The sequence below is a fragment of the Zingiber officinale genome, chromosome 5A (genome assembly GCF_018446385.1).
Source record: "Zingiber officinale cultivar Zhangliang chromosome 5A, Zo_v1.1, whole genome shotgun sequence".
Classification (NCBI taxonomy): Eukaryota; Viridiplantae; Streptophyta; class Magnoliopsida; order Zingiberales; family Zingiberaceae; genus Zingiber; species Zingiber officinale.
The window spans coordinates 68,680,849-68,699,412 of record NC_055994.1 but is presented as its reverse complement, the minus strand read 5'-3'; the positions used below and the strand labels follow the sequence as shown (position 1 = coordinate 68,699,412).

The following is an 18,564-nucleotide window of genomic DNA, read 5'->3' as shown; positions in this document are numbered from 1 at the left end:
GATCGATTGGTAGATTTGTTTTGTCGGAGATCATCAGATCACGTGGTGCTCCGTTGACTATTATTTCGGATAGAGACCCGGATCACGTCTCATTTTGTGAGTGCGGCGGGCCTTGGCACGCGGCTGTTTCGATCTGACTTTCCATCCTCGAGACGGATGGGCGGTCGAAATGGACCATTCAGACTCTAGAGGATTTGCTGAGATCGTGTGTATTGGATTTTAGAGGCAGTTGGGAGGACCATCTGCCATTGGTAGAGAGTTCGCCTACAACAACGGTTTGCATTTGGCTATCCAGATGACACCGTTTGAAGCGTTGTATGGTAGGTCTTGTCGGACACCCACCCTCTGGGATGAGGTTGGGGAGGCCCAGTTGTTGGGACCTCATAGAGCTCAGCATGACGCAGAGTTGGTCCGTACTATCAGACGGAGAATGTTAGAGGCGCAGGACCGCCAAAAGAGTTATGCTGATCGGAGACGCAGACCCCTAGCGTTCTCTATTGGCGACCATGTATTTCTGTGAGTTTCACCCACGAAAAGGGGTGAAGAGATTTGGTTTCAGAGGTAAGCTAGCTCCGCGATACATTAGACTTTTCCAGATCTTGGAAAGGATTGGAGTAGTAGCTTACTGGCTAGCACTACCACCGTCCCTAGCAGGCGTTCATGACGTATCCATGCTTGAAGATATGTAACCGACCCAGCTCATGTACTATCTGATATACCAGTTCCCTTTCAGCCTGACGTTACCTACGAGGAGATTCCGGTACAGATTCTGGACTAGAAAGAGTGTCAGCTGCGGAACAAGACAACCCGACTAGTTAAAGTCGGATGACAGCATTATTCAGACAAGGAGGCTACCTGGGAGCTCGAGGATACGATCCGAGCTTGATACCCCATCTTTTCACTTGAGGTATGTGGGTTATCTTCCGTTCAACATTTATGCTCTATATCTATTGTTAGTACTTGCTGATGGTAGATAGCGAAATTTGGGGACCAAATTTTTATTAGTGGGTGAGAATGTGAAATACCAGAAAATAGGCGAATATTAATAGGGGATTTTTCCGGAATTTTTGGAAATTTTTCGGGAATTTTTCGGAGCTAGTACGGACAAGTTAACGGGGATAAAAATGGGACCCGGAAAAGCCTGTTTAGGCTACCCTATTTAAGCGAGGAAAAGTTGATTTTCCTTTTCCTTTTTATTTTTTTTATTTCTTTTCTTTATTCTCTTTTTCTCCTCCGTTTTCCTTTCCTCCTCGCGTGCCAGAGCCTCACCCGACGTTGCCGATTTGCCCTAACCGCAAGCAGCGGTTTTCCCTTCTCCTTCTCCACCTCGCGGCGACTCCTTGCATCGCCTTGCCTCTTCCTTTGCTGTCGCCGAAGGTGTGCCCTTGCCGGATCCCTCTGCCGAAGCTTCTTCCTCTCCCTCTCACTCTCACAGCGAGGAGCGCCTCTCCCCTCTACCGATCTCTGGTTCTTCTCCGATTGACGACGCCGTCGGCTATCGCCTGAGCTGCAGAGCCCCTCTATCGCGGAGGTCATGCCCTAGCCCCTCTGCTGTGATTTGGCAGCACAACTGCCACCTTCCTTCCGTGCCCTAGCAGCGATTCTTGAAGGTAAGGTACATTTCGTGCCCTAGATTTCCTCTTGTTGCTGGACTAGGTATGATTTAGCCACCACTAGATTATGTTCTGCAGGATTGTGTACTGTGGAACAGCAATCAAGGCTGTGAGGTAGAGGTATTTTGTTGCTGTGGTGTTGGAATTGAGATCGTGAGGTGAAGTAAGACTTGCTGTGGAGTTGTTCTTAGTTTCCAGCAGCGATTTCTCTGTCCGGCAGTATACTTCCCTGCTGTGGATCAACAGTCACAGTTGTGAATTGAGGTGAGTTTTATTCAGTTTTAGGGTTGGTGCAGAGTGATGACATTTCAGTAGTTAAATTGTTCTAATTTGATGAGGAGAAGGGGATGTGTAAGGTGTTAGCATATGATTTTTGATAGAATGAAATCATATCTTATTGTATTGCGTTGGTAGGTCATTCATGATGGTTATATGATTTAATGATTGTTATTCGGATCATAGAAATGATTATCAGATGAGGGAGTTTGATTGAGGAGTTAGATAATCCAATTAGGGTTTATAATTGGATTTGGATTTATGTTAGCTTCTCGAGGATTTGATTTAGCTAATTTGTTTATATGTGATTAGCTAAATCTAGATATCATGTACTACAGGACTTTGACGTGAGACGAGCATCTCAACGTTGGATTTGACTGGACTGGACCTGCTATTTGAGGCGGGTACCTCTTGACTTATCTTTTATGATATCGTCATTTGGATATGCATAGTACTTTATAGCTGCAAGCAATGAACATGTTTGTCTTTGGTATGTCACTGTTTGATATCATAGCATGTTAGGTTTGTCGCTTGTTATGTATCCGTGCTTATATCTTGTGATTTGTTACCATGAGTATCTTATTGCCATGAGTACTTTATTACCATGAGTACCTTAGTTCCTAGAGTAAGTGACATACCATGCTCTACTGAGGTTAGGACTAGGTTCTGGATTTTATTTCTGGCAGGTATATCTAGATTATCTGATACCTAGGTTTTTATACCATACCTGACTTGTGTACCTCTATTTGTATATCATATATGATTCGTGTATCTAGACTCTGATTCTTTGATCTGTGTATATTGTTGATACATATGTTATGGAAGGAGGATATGTTTAGGATCTAGGTTGTAATACCATAGAGGATCTGTATACCCTAGATTCGTGGATTTGACTCACTGATACTGTGGTACCCATATTATACATATATGGATATGGTTATGCTGATCAGTTTATGACTATGCTTAGTGTCATGCATCATGATTGCATCTTTCGTGATGATCGGCTCATCTGTAGTTGAGCACATCGCGATTCGTATCTGCACACACCACCACTCATGGATTAGTGGTATATCGAGACAGATGTGTGGCGGTTCTGTTGTTTAGCTCCGTTGGTCGAGGACTCGGCGTGGTAGCGTGATCGATTCGCTTCTGTTTAGCTCGTGCATTTAGTGTAGCGTGGTGGCCGGCGGATGGTGGACTCTGTTGGCTCCGTTGGTCGGTGACTCGGCGTGGTGGCCGTGAGAGATGTCCTCCGTCATCGTGTCTAGGGAGATGAGGCATTAGCTCCCCATTTATGATTTGGGGTCACAGGACAGGAGTACTCCGACAGCCATCCCGTCCACTCGGTCACTCATCGGGAGTAGTGACGACAGAGTGCACTGTCCTACCCACTCGGTCTCACCATTTGTGTGTGAGATGGTAGTGGCGTCGGGGGTGACGAGAGCGTCATTAGCATCGTATCATTGATGCATTTATATTTATGATTGTGTTTTTGCGTTTGGTTCTGCGTTTTAGTTGAATCATACTTGACTGCATACGATTATTGACACTTCGGTTTGGCGACCCTTTTGTAGATAGGGTTCTGGTGATCTGACTTCCTCGACCTTTCGGTTTCGTATTCCTATATATGATTAGGAAGCTGTATTCCATGTTTGTTGTTGTTAGATATATCTTACTACTCATGTCCATTGGTATTCGCTGAGTTGTTGAACTCACCCCCGTTGATACTATCTTTTTCAGGTACCAGGTTGGTTTTGGTGTCGCTTGGAATATCCTGTCTGCTGGTCTCCACGTCACATCAGAAAACTTATCGGTTTCACGTATGTTTTGTTTGATTATGTATCAGTTTTGTTTAGCTCTGTACTCCGGTTTTGTTTTTGGAGTGTTGATGTTGTTATGTGGTATTTTGTATTTGTTGTTGGTTGTGTAAGTCTAGCCGGCTAGCAGTTTTGTGTTTGGTTTGTATATGGTTTCTGTCGTTTTCTGTTGTGTTTTTTTATTGTATCAGCCGAGTAGGCTGTATCATATAACTGCGTGGTTGTGTGTATATTCCAGCCGCCTGTGGCTGATGTATATTGTGTATGTAGAAAGTTTCAGATTGTCCGTCGTACAGGGGAGGTGCTGCTGAAATTTCTTCGGACAGGCACTCCTCTGGGGCGTGACATCTTGCTCCTCTATTTTCTTGTAAGTTCCATTTCCTTCCTTCTCCCAATCGTCCTTGTGCTCCTTTCATAGCTTCCGGTCCTCCTATTGCCATCCACAGGCTCTAGTACACCTTTACTACTTCCGATTTTAATGGTGAGGAGGTGGACAAGATGCGTCTTTCGTATCACATTCCTCCCGACCATCGTATTGTCATCCCCTCTGGTTATGATCGCCCCCATCTTCCGCCGGCCAATTTCATTGCCTTTTTCAAAGACCGGTTTATGGTCGGCCTCCACTTTCCCAGCATCCTTTTCTTTCTGAAGTTTGTTCTTATTTCCACATCCCTGTTCAACAATTAGCACCTAATTCTAGTAGGTTGCTGTGCGGGGTTATAGTGTTATTCTGTTTGTACCGAGTCCCCTACATCTTCGCATCTTCCACTACTTCTACTATCCCAAAAAATCTAAGCCGGGCGTATTCATCTTTCAGGCCCGCGTGGGCACTGTATTTTTTGATAAAATGCCCTCTTATAATAAAGATTAGAAGTCTTATTACTTCTACCTCTGATCGACCCATCCAATAACCTTCCTGACTGGGTGACAAATGGAATTGCCCAACCCTCCCGAGTTAAGTATAAATGGTTGTTGGTCTACCTAACGGCCTCTGCTCAGCTAGCCGGTCTGAAGTAGCGCATTCACAAGTTGCTAACTGAGGGAGTGTTGTACATATTTAGCTTGAGTCCCATACAAACCCAACTACCCGATAGCTTTGGTGAGTCATTCATCCTCCTGTTGCTATTGCTGAGTGACTCCACCAAGTTAGCAGATGAAGAGATGTAGAGTTGGAGGGAAGCCGAGCTAGAGAGTCATGGGATTTTATGGATCGGACTATCCGAGGAGTCGACCGACGAAGAGGGAGCGAGCCAAGTCGCGTGGAGTGATGCGGTTGCCAACACCGAGGAGTTACCCCCTCCACAACCCTCCTTGTTATCGGTGGTTGTCTCCTTCGAGCCCACAACCTTAGTCGAACCCCTGATCCTTCGTCATCGCCGTAAAAGACACTGCTCGGCAACACCTACCCAATCGGCTGCATCTCTACCGCAAGCCTCCGCTGAAGCATCGACCTCACGAGCACCTTCTGAGCAAGGGGAGAGTTCTACATCCGCTGTTCATGAAGTGGCAGCCGGTCGACAAATTCCTGCTTCTTCCGATCGGACGCCATCACTCTCTAAACTACCGATCGGAGCCATTCCCGCACAACCTGTTGGTGCAATCGACCTATGCTTGATCGGTATGATCATGGTTTTGATGTGTGTGTCAAAAAGTTTAAGTTAGGCTTTCATATGTTTTTAATATGTGTGTTTAGGTCTTGCAGGACTTGGTGAAACACACATGAGAAGCTTGGTGCAGCTAAGCTTGGAAAGCTCATCCTAGGGCTCAGATCCTTGAGTCGGTGAAAGATGGTGTGGAAGACATCCGAGGGACCGTCGAACGAGGAGCAACGGAGTGGAGCAGAGGGAAGCGGACTTCAAGGCAACGTGAAGGATGGCAAGGAGAGGAGCCGCGGGCTCGGGTGCATCTGAGGGACGAAAGCCAAGGAAGAGGACTTCAAGGGCGACTCCGGAAAGGATGAGTGTGTGTGTAACAAGGTGTAGTCCAGTCGGTTGCAACTTTTAGCAGTCGATTGGTACAGTTGACTACATGTTTTAGCAATCGACTGCACCAGCCGATTACATGTTTTAAGAGTCGACTGGCAGCGAACAGAAGCGTTCTGTTCGCTCATTCGGCAGCGACCAGTCGACTGCTAAAACTAGCATGGTAAATGATCGTTGGTCAACCGTTGGTGCTACGAAGTAGCCGTTGGCTACCTCCAACGGTAACACCAGTCGACTGATGGTTTTGCCAATCGACTGGTGCCGAGATGAGTTGATATGATGATCAACTCTCTCCTCTTATTTATAGGAAGCTTTGGGGCTTGAAGGAGGTTACTCATGCTTGTTGAATAACTCCTTAGCAATTGTCCAAAGCTTCCAAGTCATTTTCTTCCTCCTAATCTAAGTCTTCATCTTGTAAAAGGAATAGAGCTTTGTGAGAGGTTGTACTCTACCGAGAAGGAGTAAGAGCTAGCCGAAGATTGTCGGGGATTGATCCACCGAAGGGTCAAGGGTTCGTCCACCTCAAGGACACGCCGTGGAGTAGGAGCAAGCAATCTCTGAACCACGTAAAGGAATCATGTTAGCGTTTGTATTCTTGTTTATATTCATTGTTTTAGTTTTCGTATTTCCGCTACGCACTAACGTCTTGTAGAGAAGAAAGGAATTGGGGGTGGCCTAGCTATCCAACCCCCCTTCAAGCCGGCCACCGATCCCTTACACAACCCATCTCCTTTATGCTACCACCCCCAACTACGCCGATGGCGCCTCATTCGACGATACACTCAGCTGCCCTCTCCAAATCAAAGACCAGATCCAAATCCAGTTCGGAGCCAAGTGATCAAGGTAAGCATAAGTGGATCAGGGCCACCCTCAGATTGCCATCTCATGAATGGCTCTGCACTCACCTGACCTCGACCTGGCTCCCAAGCATGTGATAAAGATACTAGGCCCTCTGGCCCAAACTTGGGCTGATTCCCATGCTCGAGCGACCTCGAGTTCACCTGAAGAGCTAGTCGACCATTTTAGTCAAGATATCATAGGGGTAAGCCTTCTTTGTACTTATACGTTCTTCTTTCTTGTACTTCAACTAACCTTCTCTTCGCTTTGATAGTTTTGGGAGGATGGCCTGGCTTTATGGCAAAAATTTGCTAAGTTGAGCTATGAGCACAAAATTTTGCAAAGCTCAGTCGGGGGAGCAAGCACATCACAAGGCTAGGCCAAACGTCTATCATCAAAGGTGACTCAACTAAAGAAAGAGTTGGATAGCCAGTCGGAGCTACTGTTGGGGGGCCGAGTGGACCCTCACCGTGGAAAAAGATAAGACTCATGACCAAGTTGTCCAACTCGAGAAGCTGTAAAAACAAGCTCAAACATTTGAGTCGTGCCTCCACTCGGCCAACGCTAGGAAGCTAAGGGTCATAAATGATTTGGATATCAAAAACAAAGAGGTTGGCTAGAAGAAATAGAAGCCACGCTCCTCTCAGAACAAGCCAGCCGAACGGCGGAGCAAGCAGTCCAGGAACTTCAGCTCAAGGAGAAACAACAAGCTATTAATGCCAAAGACGCCGAGCTGGAGGCCTCAAAGGCCGAATTTGCTAAATACAAGGAAGGAGAGTCTGGTCGGCTAGAGAGCCTTAGAGTAGAGTATCTGGGCTCTAAGCACTTCAACCAAATGCTTGCCGATTGGACTTACCAAAATGTTCAGCTATGGAGCGGAGGGGGCCATCAAACAACTAAGGGAGGAAGGCTATCTGATAGCCCATATCCCTAGAAATTTCATCAAGCGTCAAAAGATTATAGAGAACATCCTGGACGACGCTTTTCCTGATTTTGCATAATATTTTCTATAAAAATTTTCTATGGCTTTGTAAAAACTAACCACTATATGGCTCTGTATAAATTCTCTAGGGATATTTTCCTTGCCATCCAGGCTCTTAACGCTTTCTCTGCCTTAGCATTTTGCCGTGCCTTTTACTTTCCTTAGACTTTATCCTCTAATTTATTCAAATGCTATTTTTTAAACATTGCATAACGACTAATCCTTAAAAGTTATAACTATGTTGCCTTCAAGCATGTAAGCGAGTGTCTCTGTAATGTGGTTGAATAGCATGAGAATCAGAGATTTAGTCGTGAGAGCAAGCTCACTTATAACTCGATCGATCGGCGTGAGAGTCTGTGACTTAGTCGTGAGAATAAGCTCACTTATAACTCAGTCGAGCGGCGCGAAAGTCTGGGACTTGGGCATAAGAGCAAACTCACTTATAACTCGATCGAACAGCGCGAGAGTTTGGGACTTGGTTATGAGAGCAATCTCACTTATAACTCGGTCAAGTGGTACGAGAGTCTAGAACTTGGTCGTGAGAGCAAGCTCACTTATAACTCAGCCGAACGACTCGACAATCTGGGACTTGGTCGTAAGATAAAACTCACTTGTAACTCGGCTAAGCAGCGCGAGAGTCTGAGACTTAGTCGTGAGAGCAAACTTACTTACAACTCAGCCGAGTGATGCGAGTCTTAAGTTGGTTGTGTTAATTACATAAGTTTTTAAAAGCTACACCATTTAGTACAAACGTACTCTCAAGCCCGACAGGGCTGTAGATGATTTGCGCTCCAGGGTTGGTCTAAGTTTTTTCCATTCGAGTCTTGAAGGTATTAGGAATAGAGCCGAGCTTTTGCACCACCTTGTATGGTCCACCTCACTATGGCTTCAATTTGCTGACATCGTCGATCGGCTTAACTTTCTTCCATACTAGGTCGTCAACCTAAAAAAATCTTAGGATGACCCTCCGATTATAGTTCTGCTTTATTCGCTATCGATAGGCCATCAGCCGCGCGACCACTTTGTCTCTGATTTTTTCTATAAGATCAAGATCCATAAGACGCCGATTGGAATTATCTTTATCGTATAATTGCCTCTGATCAGACTCTATTCCAACCTCAACTGGTACAATTGCTTCTCCCTCGTACACCAGATAAAAAAGGCTTATACCCGTGGCTTTCCGAGGTGTAGTGCAGTAAGCCTACAATACACTGGATAATTCATCGACCCAACTCCCTCCAATATGATCAAGCTTGGTCTTGAGCCCTTTGATGATTTCTCTATTGGTGATTTCCGCCTGGCCGCTACTTTGAGAATAAGCTACGAAAGTACACGCTTGTAGAATGTCATAACTTGAACATCATTCTTGGATCTTTCGCCCTTGGAATTGCCTTCTATTATCCGAGGCAAGCTTTTAAGGAATGTCGAACCGTCAAATGATGTTTTGCCATAAGAACTAGATGACCATCTGCTTAGTTATCTTGGTGGCTCGACTTCCACCCATTTCGAAAAATAATCCACAACTACTAGGAGGAACTTTATCTGACCGAACGTCGTTAGAAAGGGCCCTATAATATTCATTCCCCATTGGTCGAATGGGCAAGAGACAATTGAGATCTTCAATAATTCCGTGGGTTGGTGTGAAATGTTCTGGTGTCTTTGACATGATAAACAAGTGGCTACAAGCCGAGCCGAGTCTGCTTGCAAAGTGGGTCAAAAATATCCAACTAATAGAATCTTCCGAACGAGTGACCAACCGCCCAGATGACTCGCGCATGAACCTTGATGCACTTGTAAAATATACTGTATATTGTCCGATCCAACACACTTGAGAAATGGACAAGAAAAAGCTCTCTTGTATAAATAATCTCCCACTAATATGAGTCGATCGACTCTCTTTTTTATCATGCGTGCTTGCTCCCAGTCGACAGACAAATTTCCCTATTGAAGGAACGAAACCAAAAGCACCCGTCAATCACTTTGTATTTATTCTACAGCTTGCCGCTCAATGTGAGCTATTAAAGTCTCCTCAACCGGCTTATCCAATGTTTAGGGGCTCAGGGAACTTGGTAACTTGACCAACTCGTCTATATACTGATTTTCTGAGCAGAGAATTTTCTATAGCACCGCCTCTTGAAATCCCGCTTTTAGCTTCTCAAATAACTCTGCATACAACTTCAACCGCTCATTATTTATTTCGAAATTACCAGATAGCTGCTCAGCTGTTAGTTGGGAATCCAAGTAAATCATAACCCGGGAAGCTCCCACATGTTTTGCCGCCTGCAAACCAACTATCAAAGCTTCATATTCTACTTTATTGTTTATAGCCCAATACTCGAACAATTGCATTCTATCTTCACGAGGCGAAATCATAAAATCCCGACTCCACTACATTGTCAAGTGGATGATCTGTCCACATAAATCCTCCAAGTTTCTTTCGGATCAAGACTTTGTATTTCAGTTACAAAATCAGCTAAGGCTTGAGTTTTGATAGTCGATCGGAGTTGATACTATATATCATATTCACTTAGCTCCGTGGTCCACTTGATCAACCTTCCCAACGCCTCTGGATTGATATGCACCCGACCCAAGCTACTATTAGTTAAAACAATTATAGGATGAGAAAGGAAGAACGTAATCTCCAGACCAGCCTGTACGTAAACTTCTCGAGAGCAGTGTAGCGGCATTTAACGTCTTTTAATAAATGACTTAAAAAATACATAGATTGTTGTTCATTATCATCTACCAACACTGATCTGATAGCCCTTTCATTGGCCAACAAGTATACCCAAAGCGGCTCACCAACTGTGAGCTTTGCAAGTATAGGTAAAGAAGATAAATAATCCTTAAGCTCTTTCAGCGCTTTGTCACACTCGGTATCCCACTGGAATTTTATGGTTCAGTAAAGAATCTTGAAGAACGGTAGACTCCGATCAAATGATCTCGAGATGAATCGAGATAACGCTGTGATTCGTCCGGTTTGACATTGTGCTTCCTTCAAATTGCGTGACGGGGGCATGTCTTAGAGAGACTTCACCTTACTCGATTAGCTTCAATTCCTCGCTCTGACATGATATAGTCGAGGAAGCATCCACTCTTGGCCCCAAATAAGCATTTATTAGGGTTCAGCTTGAGTCCGTACTTCCTCAGAGTCTGACACATCTCCTCTATATCTGCACAAGTCAGCAGCTCAGAGGGATTTGATTAATATATCATATACATATACCTCCATATTTCTGCCGATCTGCCTACGGTACACCTTGTTCATAAGCTGTTAGTATGTTTCTCCTGCATTCTTTACTCCGAACGGCATAACATTATAACAGTATGTTCCTTCAGTAGTGATAAAGCTAACATTTTCTTGATCTTCTTTTGCCCAGGGACTTGATGATAGCCCTAATATGCATCTAGCATGTATATTAACTCGTAGCTAGCGGTCGAGTCCATCACTTGATCAATGCGTGGTAGAGGGTAATAATCTTTTGGGCACGCTTTATTTAAGTCTCTGAAATCAATGTAGACTGGCCACTTGTTCCCGAGCTTGTACACCAACACTACATTTACTAGCCAGCTTGGGAATTGAACTTCACGAATATGCCCCGCTTCAAGTAATTTGTCCACCCTCGCTCAAATAATTTAATTCTGATCGGTTCTGAAATCTCTCTTCCGTTGTTTGACCGGCCGAGGGTCCGAGCGGGCGTGTAATGCATGCTCCATTACTGCTGGTGAGATACCCGTGAGTTCATGAGGCATCCAAGCAAAGACGTCCTTATTACACGTCAAGCAGGCAATCAACTCTACTTTATTCTTGGGGCTTAGATCGGTAACTATTTGGGTGATGGCCTTCGGTCAGGATAAATTCGCACTTCCTCTTTTTCTTCATAAATTAAAGTTGAGGCTTAAAGTTGGGGGAGCTTCCTGAGTAGCATTAACCTCCACCTATTAATTTTTCCGAGCGGCACAAGCTTCGGCCCTTATCACTTCTATATAGCACTTATGGTCCACTAACTAATCTCCTTTTTAGCTCGTCGACCGAGTCATCAATCGGGAATTTGATCTTTTGGCAGAATGTGGAGATGACTGCTCAGAACTCGTTCAACACCAGTCGACTCAAAATCACATTATAAGCCAAAAGTACGTCCACCACGATGAAGTTTGACCGACGAGTTCTCATGAGCGACTCTTCTCCAGAGAGATAGCCAATCAGACTTGTCTGATCGACTACACTTCATTTCTAGTAAACCCGTAAAAAGACATCGGTTGAAGCTCACTCTGATCTATCTGAAGTTGCTCCAATGTCTTCTTAAAACTGATGTTGACCGAGCTACCTGTCAATAAAAGTGCAATGAATATTATAATTAACTATCATGACTTTAATAATTAAAACATCATCATGGGGTATCCCCACCCCTTCCAAGTCTTTGGGATCAAAACTAATTTCTAACCCTTGTGCTTTCTCCTTGCTGTAACCGACCGTATGAATCTTTGATCAGCGTGCATGTGACTTTTTGGCCTGATTGGAATCACCATCAGTCGGGCTGCCCACTATCATACCAATGTCACCTCGAGCGGCATTGCTACTATTTTCTTCTTCTCAAGTTAACTAGTGAGGCTGTTCTGACCAAAACCGATGCTTGGTTGTTTCTTTGTTGGGGCCTTTGCTGGTTCCAATCGACCCTTGCAGGGCTCCGGCTTGGGGGTTCGTTCAATAGGTGATGACGCTGATGATTAGGAGAAGGGGATCGTTGGCGAAATCCTCGATCGGTCGATCTGTGCAACTCTTGATTATAATGGTAGCAAGTTTCTGTCTTATGAGTTCCCAATCGATGATAGGTACAAAACCTATGAGCCCACTATCGGGCTCATGGAACCGTGCCCGCTCGGATTCCACATCTTGAACTATATGCGGCCTTGGCTCATGGTGGTGCGGCGAATAACCCAATTGGGGCCCTTTAGGCGACAAAGCAGGAGGAGACATCAACGCTCGGGAGCGGCGACGAGAGCAGGAGTCACCTCTTTCTTCCCAGCGGACTAAGCTTCTGCAATGTTGATGTACTTTGTGGCTCGTCCGAGTAAATGATCGAAGTCCCTCGGAGGCTTCTTGATGAGGGATCGGAAAAAATCACTATTTGTGAGAAAAGACACTCACAATCTCTTGGGTGACCGAGGGGATGTCAATGGCCACTTGATTGAATTTTTTGGTGTAAGCCCTCAATGTCTTCTTCGGCCCTTGCTTGAACGAAAACAGACTCAACGTCGTCTTATGATAGCGACGACTGCTGACAAAATGATGAAAGAACACCTAGCGAAAATCTTTGAAACAACATATAGATTCGGATGAGAGTCTGTTAAACCAGCTCTGTGCCGAGCCAGAGAGGGTGGTGAGGAACACTCGGCACTTGACTCCGTCCGTGTATTGATGGAGGATCGATGCGTTCTCAAATTTAAGCAGGTGATCCACATGGTCAGTTGCCCCTCTATATTCCCCGATCGATAGGGGTTGAAAATGGGCCAATAATTTGTCTTCCAAGATCTCTTGGAAGAACGGCATGCTTGCCCGCTCAGGAAGATTGTTGATCACTGGGGCTTTACCTTTACACTGGTCACGAGCTGGTGCATTTTCAGAAGATGATCCTTGGGGCATTTCCGCTCGACCCATATCATCAAGGGGTGTTCAGAACAATGCCAGGTAACATGCAATCGGCGATGGAGGCATGGGCGTAAGGCTAGTCGACTGCACTGGTGATTGCGAGAAGGCGGTCGGGGAGGGTGTATATGTTGGAGCCTGGTCGAGTCCCGCGTTCGGTGTACTGGCTAGTCGTAGATACAGCCGGGTCGTTCGGCAAAGGGCACTCAATCGTCGCTTGTTGTTGCACCATTCTTGCTGCTCGAGCGGCTATCAATAGCTCTAAATCCTCTTGCAACATGGTGAATTGTCCGATCTTGTCTATCTTTACATTTTAAATGTAGGTGATGTTCTCACAGACGGCGTCAAATATGATCCTGTCTAAAAGTGGAGAAGATGACGGACTGGAAAAGGTGGCTCGGATGTTGACTGCGGGAAGATTGACTCAGCAAAAGATGGCTTCAAGTGGTCCTGCGTGTCAAAAAGAGTGTCAGCACCGGAGCCAGGGAAGAGGTCCCCGACGTAGGCACTCCAATGCTCAAGTCAGTGACCTAGTCGAGTAGAGTGAACAATAGTATGACTAAACAGTGACTAAGAGCATGTGTAATCACGTAGCATTGCATACCTGTGCCTGTAGATGAAGACTCCTTTTTATAGTGTTACTGTTTACGTATGAATCTCAAAGCGTTTCCTAAAGAGGACATATCATGAATATGTTCTGACACCTTTCCCAAAATGATGTTCTGACACCTTTCCCAAAATGGACCCGCAATCTTTGTGATTGACAAGGTGGAAGCTTCTAGTGTACAGTTTGCAGATAAAATATTCTCTGTCCTCTGTGGTATAAAATGTCAAAAAGGAATATAAGACCGTTAAGTTGAGGGGCCCACAATATGCTTACTGACCAACCGATCGAGTTCTTTCTATGACCTAATCGGCCATCGCTTGCATGGGCGGCCGATCGGATTTACAGAGTGTCGGAGACTCATCCCTCACTCAGCTTATCTATTTTAGCCAAAGAGCTCAATCTAACCGGGCGTCCAGTCTGTCCAATCGGACCATAGTTTCAATCGGCTGGACTACTCGACCGAGCTAGTTAGTTATGTCATCTTCGAGTGGCTAAGAAGTCTTGGCTCTAGAGAGTGCCAACTCATCTTGAGTAATTCATCAATGTCAAGGGCCTCGACGTCCGACCGACCCATCAATCTGGTTGGATGAACTCTCGACTGTGATGATCGACCGCACTGGCCTTGGATGTTGACCCTTCCTTGACTTGGACCGCTGTGTCATTTGGCCCTCTTGACTTTGACCCGACTCGAAGGCTCCACATCATCCACCATATCAATGGGGATACAAGGAGAGATTTTTTCTCCTAAAGCTCTCTAAGTTTTTCATCTGTTTCTGCTCAAAGCCGGCTAAATGTTTTCAGCCTAACCCAATACTAACAGCTAGAGCCAAAGTTATGCAACTTTTGGGCATTGTGTTGAACAAAGGCTGACTGAAATCACTGCACTTGCATATTTATAGTTATGCAAATTCTGCAAGCATCGTTCACGTAATGGGAGTCTAAATGTCAACTAAATGATTGCATGGTTGACTAAGGAAAGTTCTGATGAAAATTCACTTATCCAGTGGGTTAATTTATCATGCTGCCCTAGTTATACTACATTTCAGAGATGGAATCATTGACATCTACTAAGCAGTAACTAGTAACCACTATTACACTTTACATCTGGATATCCTAACTTTAATCATGTTCTCAATAAGAGTATTACAACCAAAATTAGAAAGAAATTGCACATATAGAAAGATAAATGTAGAAAAATTATGTAGCAGACACGTTGAAAGAGTCAAAGGTGTTACTGGGATGAAGTGATCATTGTATGGGTCCCAGATATCTGGATCAATGCCATTTACAATGCCATGGAACTTGAAGAGATGAGGAGATATTGCAGGATTTCCAGAAATCTCTCTCGAGTATGTTTGTGACACCTGCATTGACGTCCAACAAGGATAGGAAAAGAACAAATTGCAGTAAAACCTTATTTTTCTTATTCTATTCAAAGTAGAATTCATACAAGTGCAATTAAGTAAGATTTTGAATGTTTAAACCTGAATCCATAAATTAAAACCAAACATGTAACATAATAATAGAAGAACATCATTGTTTACATTATATAGTTTACATATATGATACCAAGATGCAATTAGTAGTGGTGTTCAGACCATCTAATTTAATAGGTATGGGTCCACAATGCAAGATATAATCTGAATTAATGAGGACATCAAAGATTGAAGCCAGAGATACTGAATATACCCAGTATCTTTGATCAGTCCCACATTGCTCATGGCGTTAATGAAAAAACAATTCAGTCATGCTTGAGTTTGAGGCCTACCCTTTTAAAGGCATAGGGGATTGTTTCTGGATTGAGTAATGACAATTTAAGTAATATTTGACATTTATCTATCATAATACACTTTGACAACCATTTCCCTAATATAAAAAAAAAGTATTCAAAAGAGCAGACAGATCCATCGATGAACTATCATATTGCAACAAACATCTGGAAGAAAATAAGATATAAACATGTTAAATGTACAATAAATTAACAAGACAATTTCCAGAATTAAAAGTGAAAAGGAAACTATAGGAAGGGTAACAAAAATTTTGTATAAAATTTTAAAACTATAGGGAAAAGGACAATTATGATAAATTCCATAAATACTATAACCAAGAGAGCTAGATACTAACAGTAGTAGCCTTGTCAGCAAATTTCATCGCTCTACCAATGTTCTGTATCCCAAACTCTAGATTATGAATTGTAAAGACAACTCGAGAATTACTCAGTCCACAGTGAATGTAGTGTTCTTTAAATAACCATGCTACAGGAGCACTGGACCAATCATGGCAATGTAAAATATCCTGTCCAAGCAACAAACAAAAGCTTAAGATTTGTAAAGTAAAAATAAGATCCCGCAAAGCATATAATATAGGATAAGATCAGTTCGAAAGTAAAGGAAGCTTACATGAGAGGTAAACTTGTAATATACCTGGATCATTGAGTCCCAGTTGACACAAGAAGTATAGCAGTCCAAAGAAAATCAGAATGTAAACTATTCTATGCAGTTGTTGTTGGATGAAATCTCTTGAAGTCGATCTAAGTGGTTTGGGTTTTGGTCAGTCAGCTCATTGGTACGTCAACAGCTCAAACTGGTGGGATGCTGGTATGACAATACAAACCATGTCCTTTTAAATAATCAACACACCTTTCCAATTGTCAACACACAGCTTTGGATGGATTGACATGATTTACATACCCTTAAGGCTAAAACCTTTCATCTCAAAAGTGTTACACATAGGCTAATACCTCTACATGAACAACCACGAGAACCTCATGTGGTACTAACAAGCTAACACACAAGCACCTACCGTGATTCTAACGAGTTTGATTGCATTTGTCTTGCAAGAAAGTTTTAACTTGAAAACTTCGTTGATTCACCACTCCCCCATCTCGTAATGTAACTCGTATTTGAATCGACTATCCGCTCCTGACAAAAGCCACCATACCAACCCCGATGCCAAAAAGGAAACTCTTGCAAATTTGCTCATTGATGCTCAAAACAAAAAACTCATAGACATGTCATATATTCTTTTTTTTTTTGGGTAATCAAGGTGTCTGGGCTCAAGTAATCCTAGATGTGGGTGGCCTTCCCCCCATTGGCACACCAGGTAAATCCAGAAGCACAAGCGGATCCATGCTAGTAGCCAACTTCCTAGAAAAATGCCCTGCAATGCGCCATTGTTGGAATTAGAACCATGAGTGATTAGGAGTCTGCTGAACGCTTTGCTACTACACCATGCCGGGGGGTTGTGTCATATATTCTTTCAAGAATAGGACTTGAAAGAATAGGACCAAAGGCTATTAGGAATAATCATTTTCCAATACTAATGTATAGAAACCTTTATCAACGCTACCCATTGGTGCATGGCCCTAGAAAGGAAGAGCTAGGGGGGACTGGTTGAAAATTCTTAATTTGTTGATGCCCAAGCTCTTGAACAATTACAAACCATGTCTAATGATTCTACATTGTACGAAGGGGAGAGCATACATATTTGTCATTGGCATGCCTTCTAATCTTATCCAACTCCTTCAAAACCCATGTGGAAAAAATACCAGAGGACAATATATCATTGATGAGAAGCTATCAAACCCCAGTAGATAGAAACACTTTTTGCCTTTGTTGAAGAGGTTTACCACTTGTGAGATAAGATTTCCAATATCCTTAATTTGGTGTTCCGTCCTCAGTTGAAACCCTAAGTACTTGATAGACATAGGTGTGATAGGGAAAGTAAGCATGCAATTAATTTTACATCTCAGTTGTTGCCAGTATTAGAAAGGTCGATTTTTATCAAGATCAATTTTGAGTTTTCTGAATGACAAGAAAGCTTCTAAGGTAATTCATAAATTGCAAACTGCTTGATGATTCACCAATGGAAACTGATACAATGTCATTGGTTAACTGAAGTATTAGAAACCTTAGCGTTTAACACTCCCAGAGAACCCACCAAGATAGTTAAGTGAGTGCTCACAGTTCAGGACTAAAATTAAATAAGGTGACAGTGAATCACCCTAACGAAGCCCCTTACCATAGGAAACCATTCATTTATTTGATAGCTGGTAGTCACTGCTCCCCCTGGTACTACAAACAATACCAAAATTTAAAAACTCCATTGTCGAAGGAATTTCATAATCTATCTCGACGACCACTATCACTTCATGTATTGTTTTGTGCTACTTGATAAGTTCTGAAGGATATATAACACAATCAACAAAGCCCCTCCCTTCTAAGAAAGAAAACTCATGCCCCCAGATTAAATTTGAGATGAAAGATTTTAGCCTAAGTGTAACACTTTGAGCAAATTTACATACTCTTTGGGTAGCATGTTCTGATGTTGACTCGCCCCTTTGGATATCAACATACCTAGGCTAAGTTTATTGGTTCAGATACGAGATTCATGGTCAAGGCAAGGATTATAGTCTCTCTCTCTAAGATATTGTTGCCACATCTAAATAATTATGATTTATCAGCATAGATTTTGATAGTGTCACACTATTCCCACAATTCCATTTGGCACCGTGCAAGTAAGCGTCCAACAACATTGCTTCGATGTGATTGGAACTAACATTCTTTTATGTGCAATTAATGCTCGTCTTAGAATTTTCTTGATTTTAGTCAAACACAAACAAACATTAATGCACACTCGAATTAATGTTCATGTGCCTGCAACCATAGACCACACTCGTGTACAAGTTCATGTCCTTGTCAAATCAAGCTAAACCAAAACAATGAATATTATAGTTTCCTCCATCACTGAATAGTTTGGGACATTAATTTCTCATTTACCCTAGCAATTGGTTTACAATAGTTT

The 18,564-nt window shown here is 43.3% G+C and overlaps 1 protein-coding gene across 3 annotated transcripts in view; it reads right to left on the bottom strand.

Moving 5' to 3' along the window:
* The window catches only part of LOC121980554 (starch synthase 3, chloroplastic/amyloplastic-like), a 70,993-nt gene that overhangs the window by 10,876 nt on the left and 41,553 nt on the right, over positions 1–18,564 (bottom strand). For all 3 annotated transcript variants that reach the window (XR_006111586.1, XM_042532639.1, XM_042532641.1), the window contains exons 11-12: positions 15,886–16,056; positions 14,997–15,125 (exon numbers count right to left, since the gene is read on the bottom strand). Coding sequence is in view for 2 of the 3 variants with exons in the window: in XM_042532639.1 (XP_042388573.1) it covers positions 14,997–15,125; positions 15,886–16,056 (300 nt within the window). In the remaining variant the exon portion in view is untranslated. The remainder of the gene's footprint in view (positions 1–14,996; positions 15,126–15,885; positions 16,057–18,564) is intronic.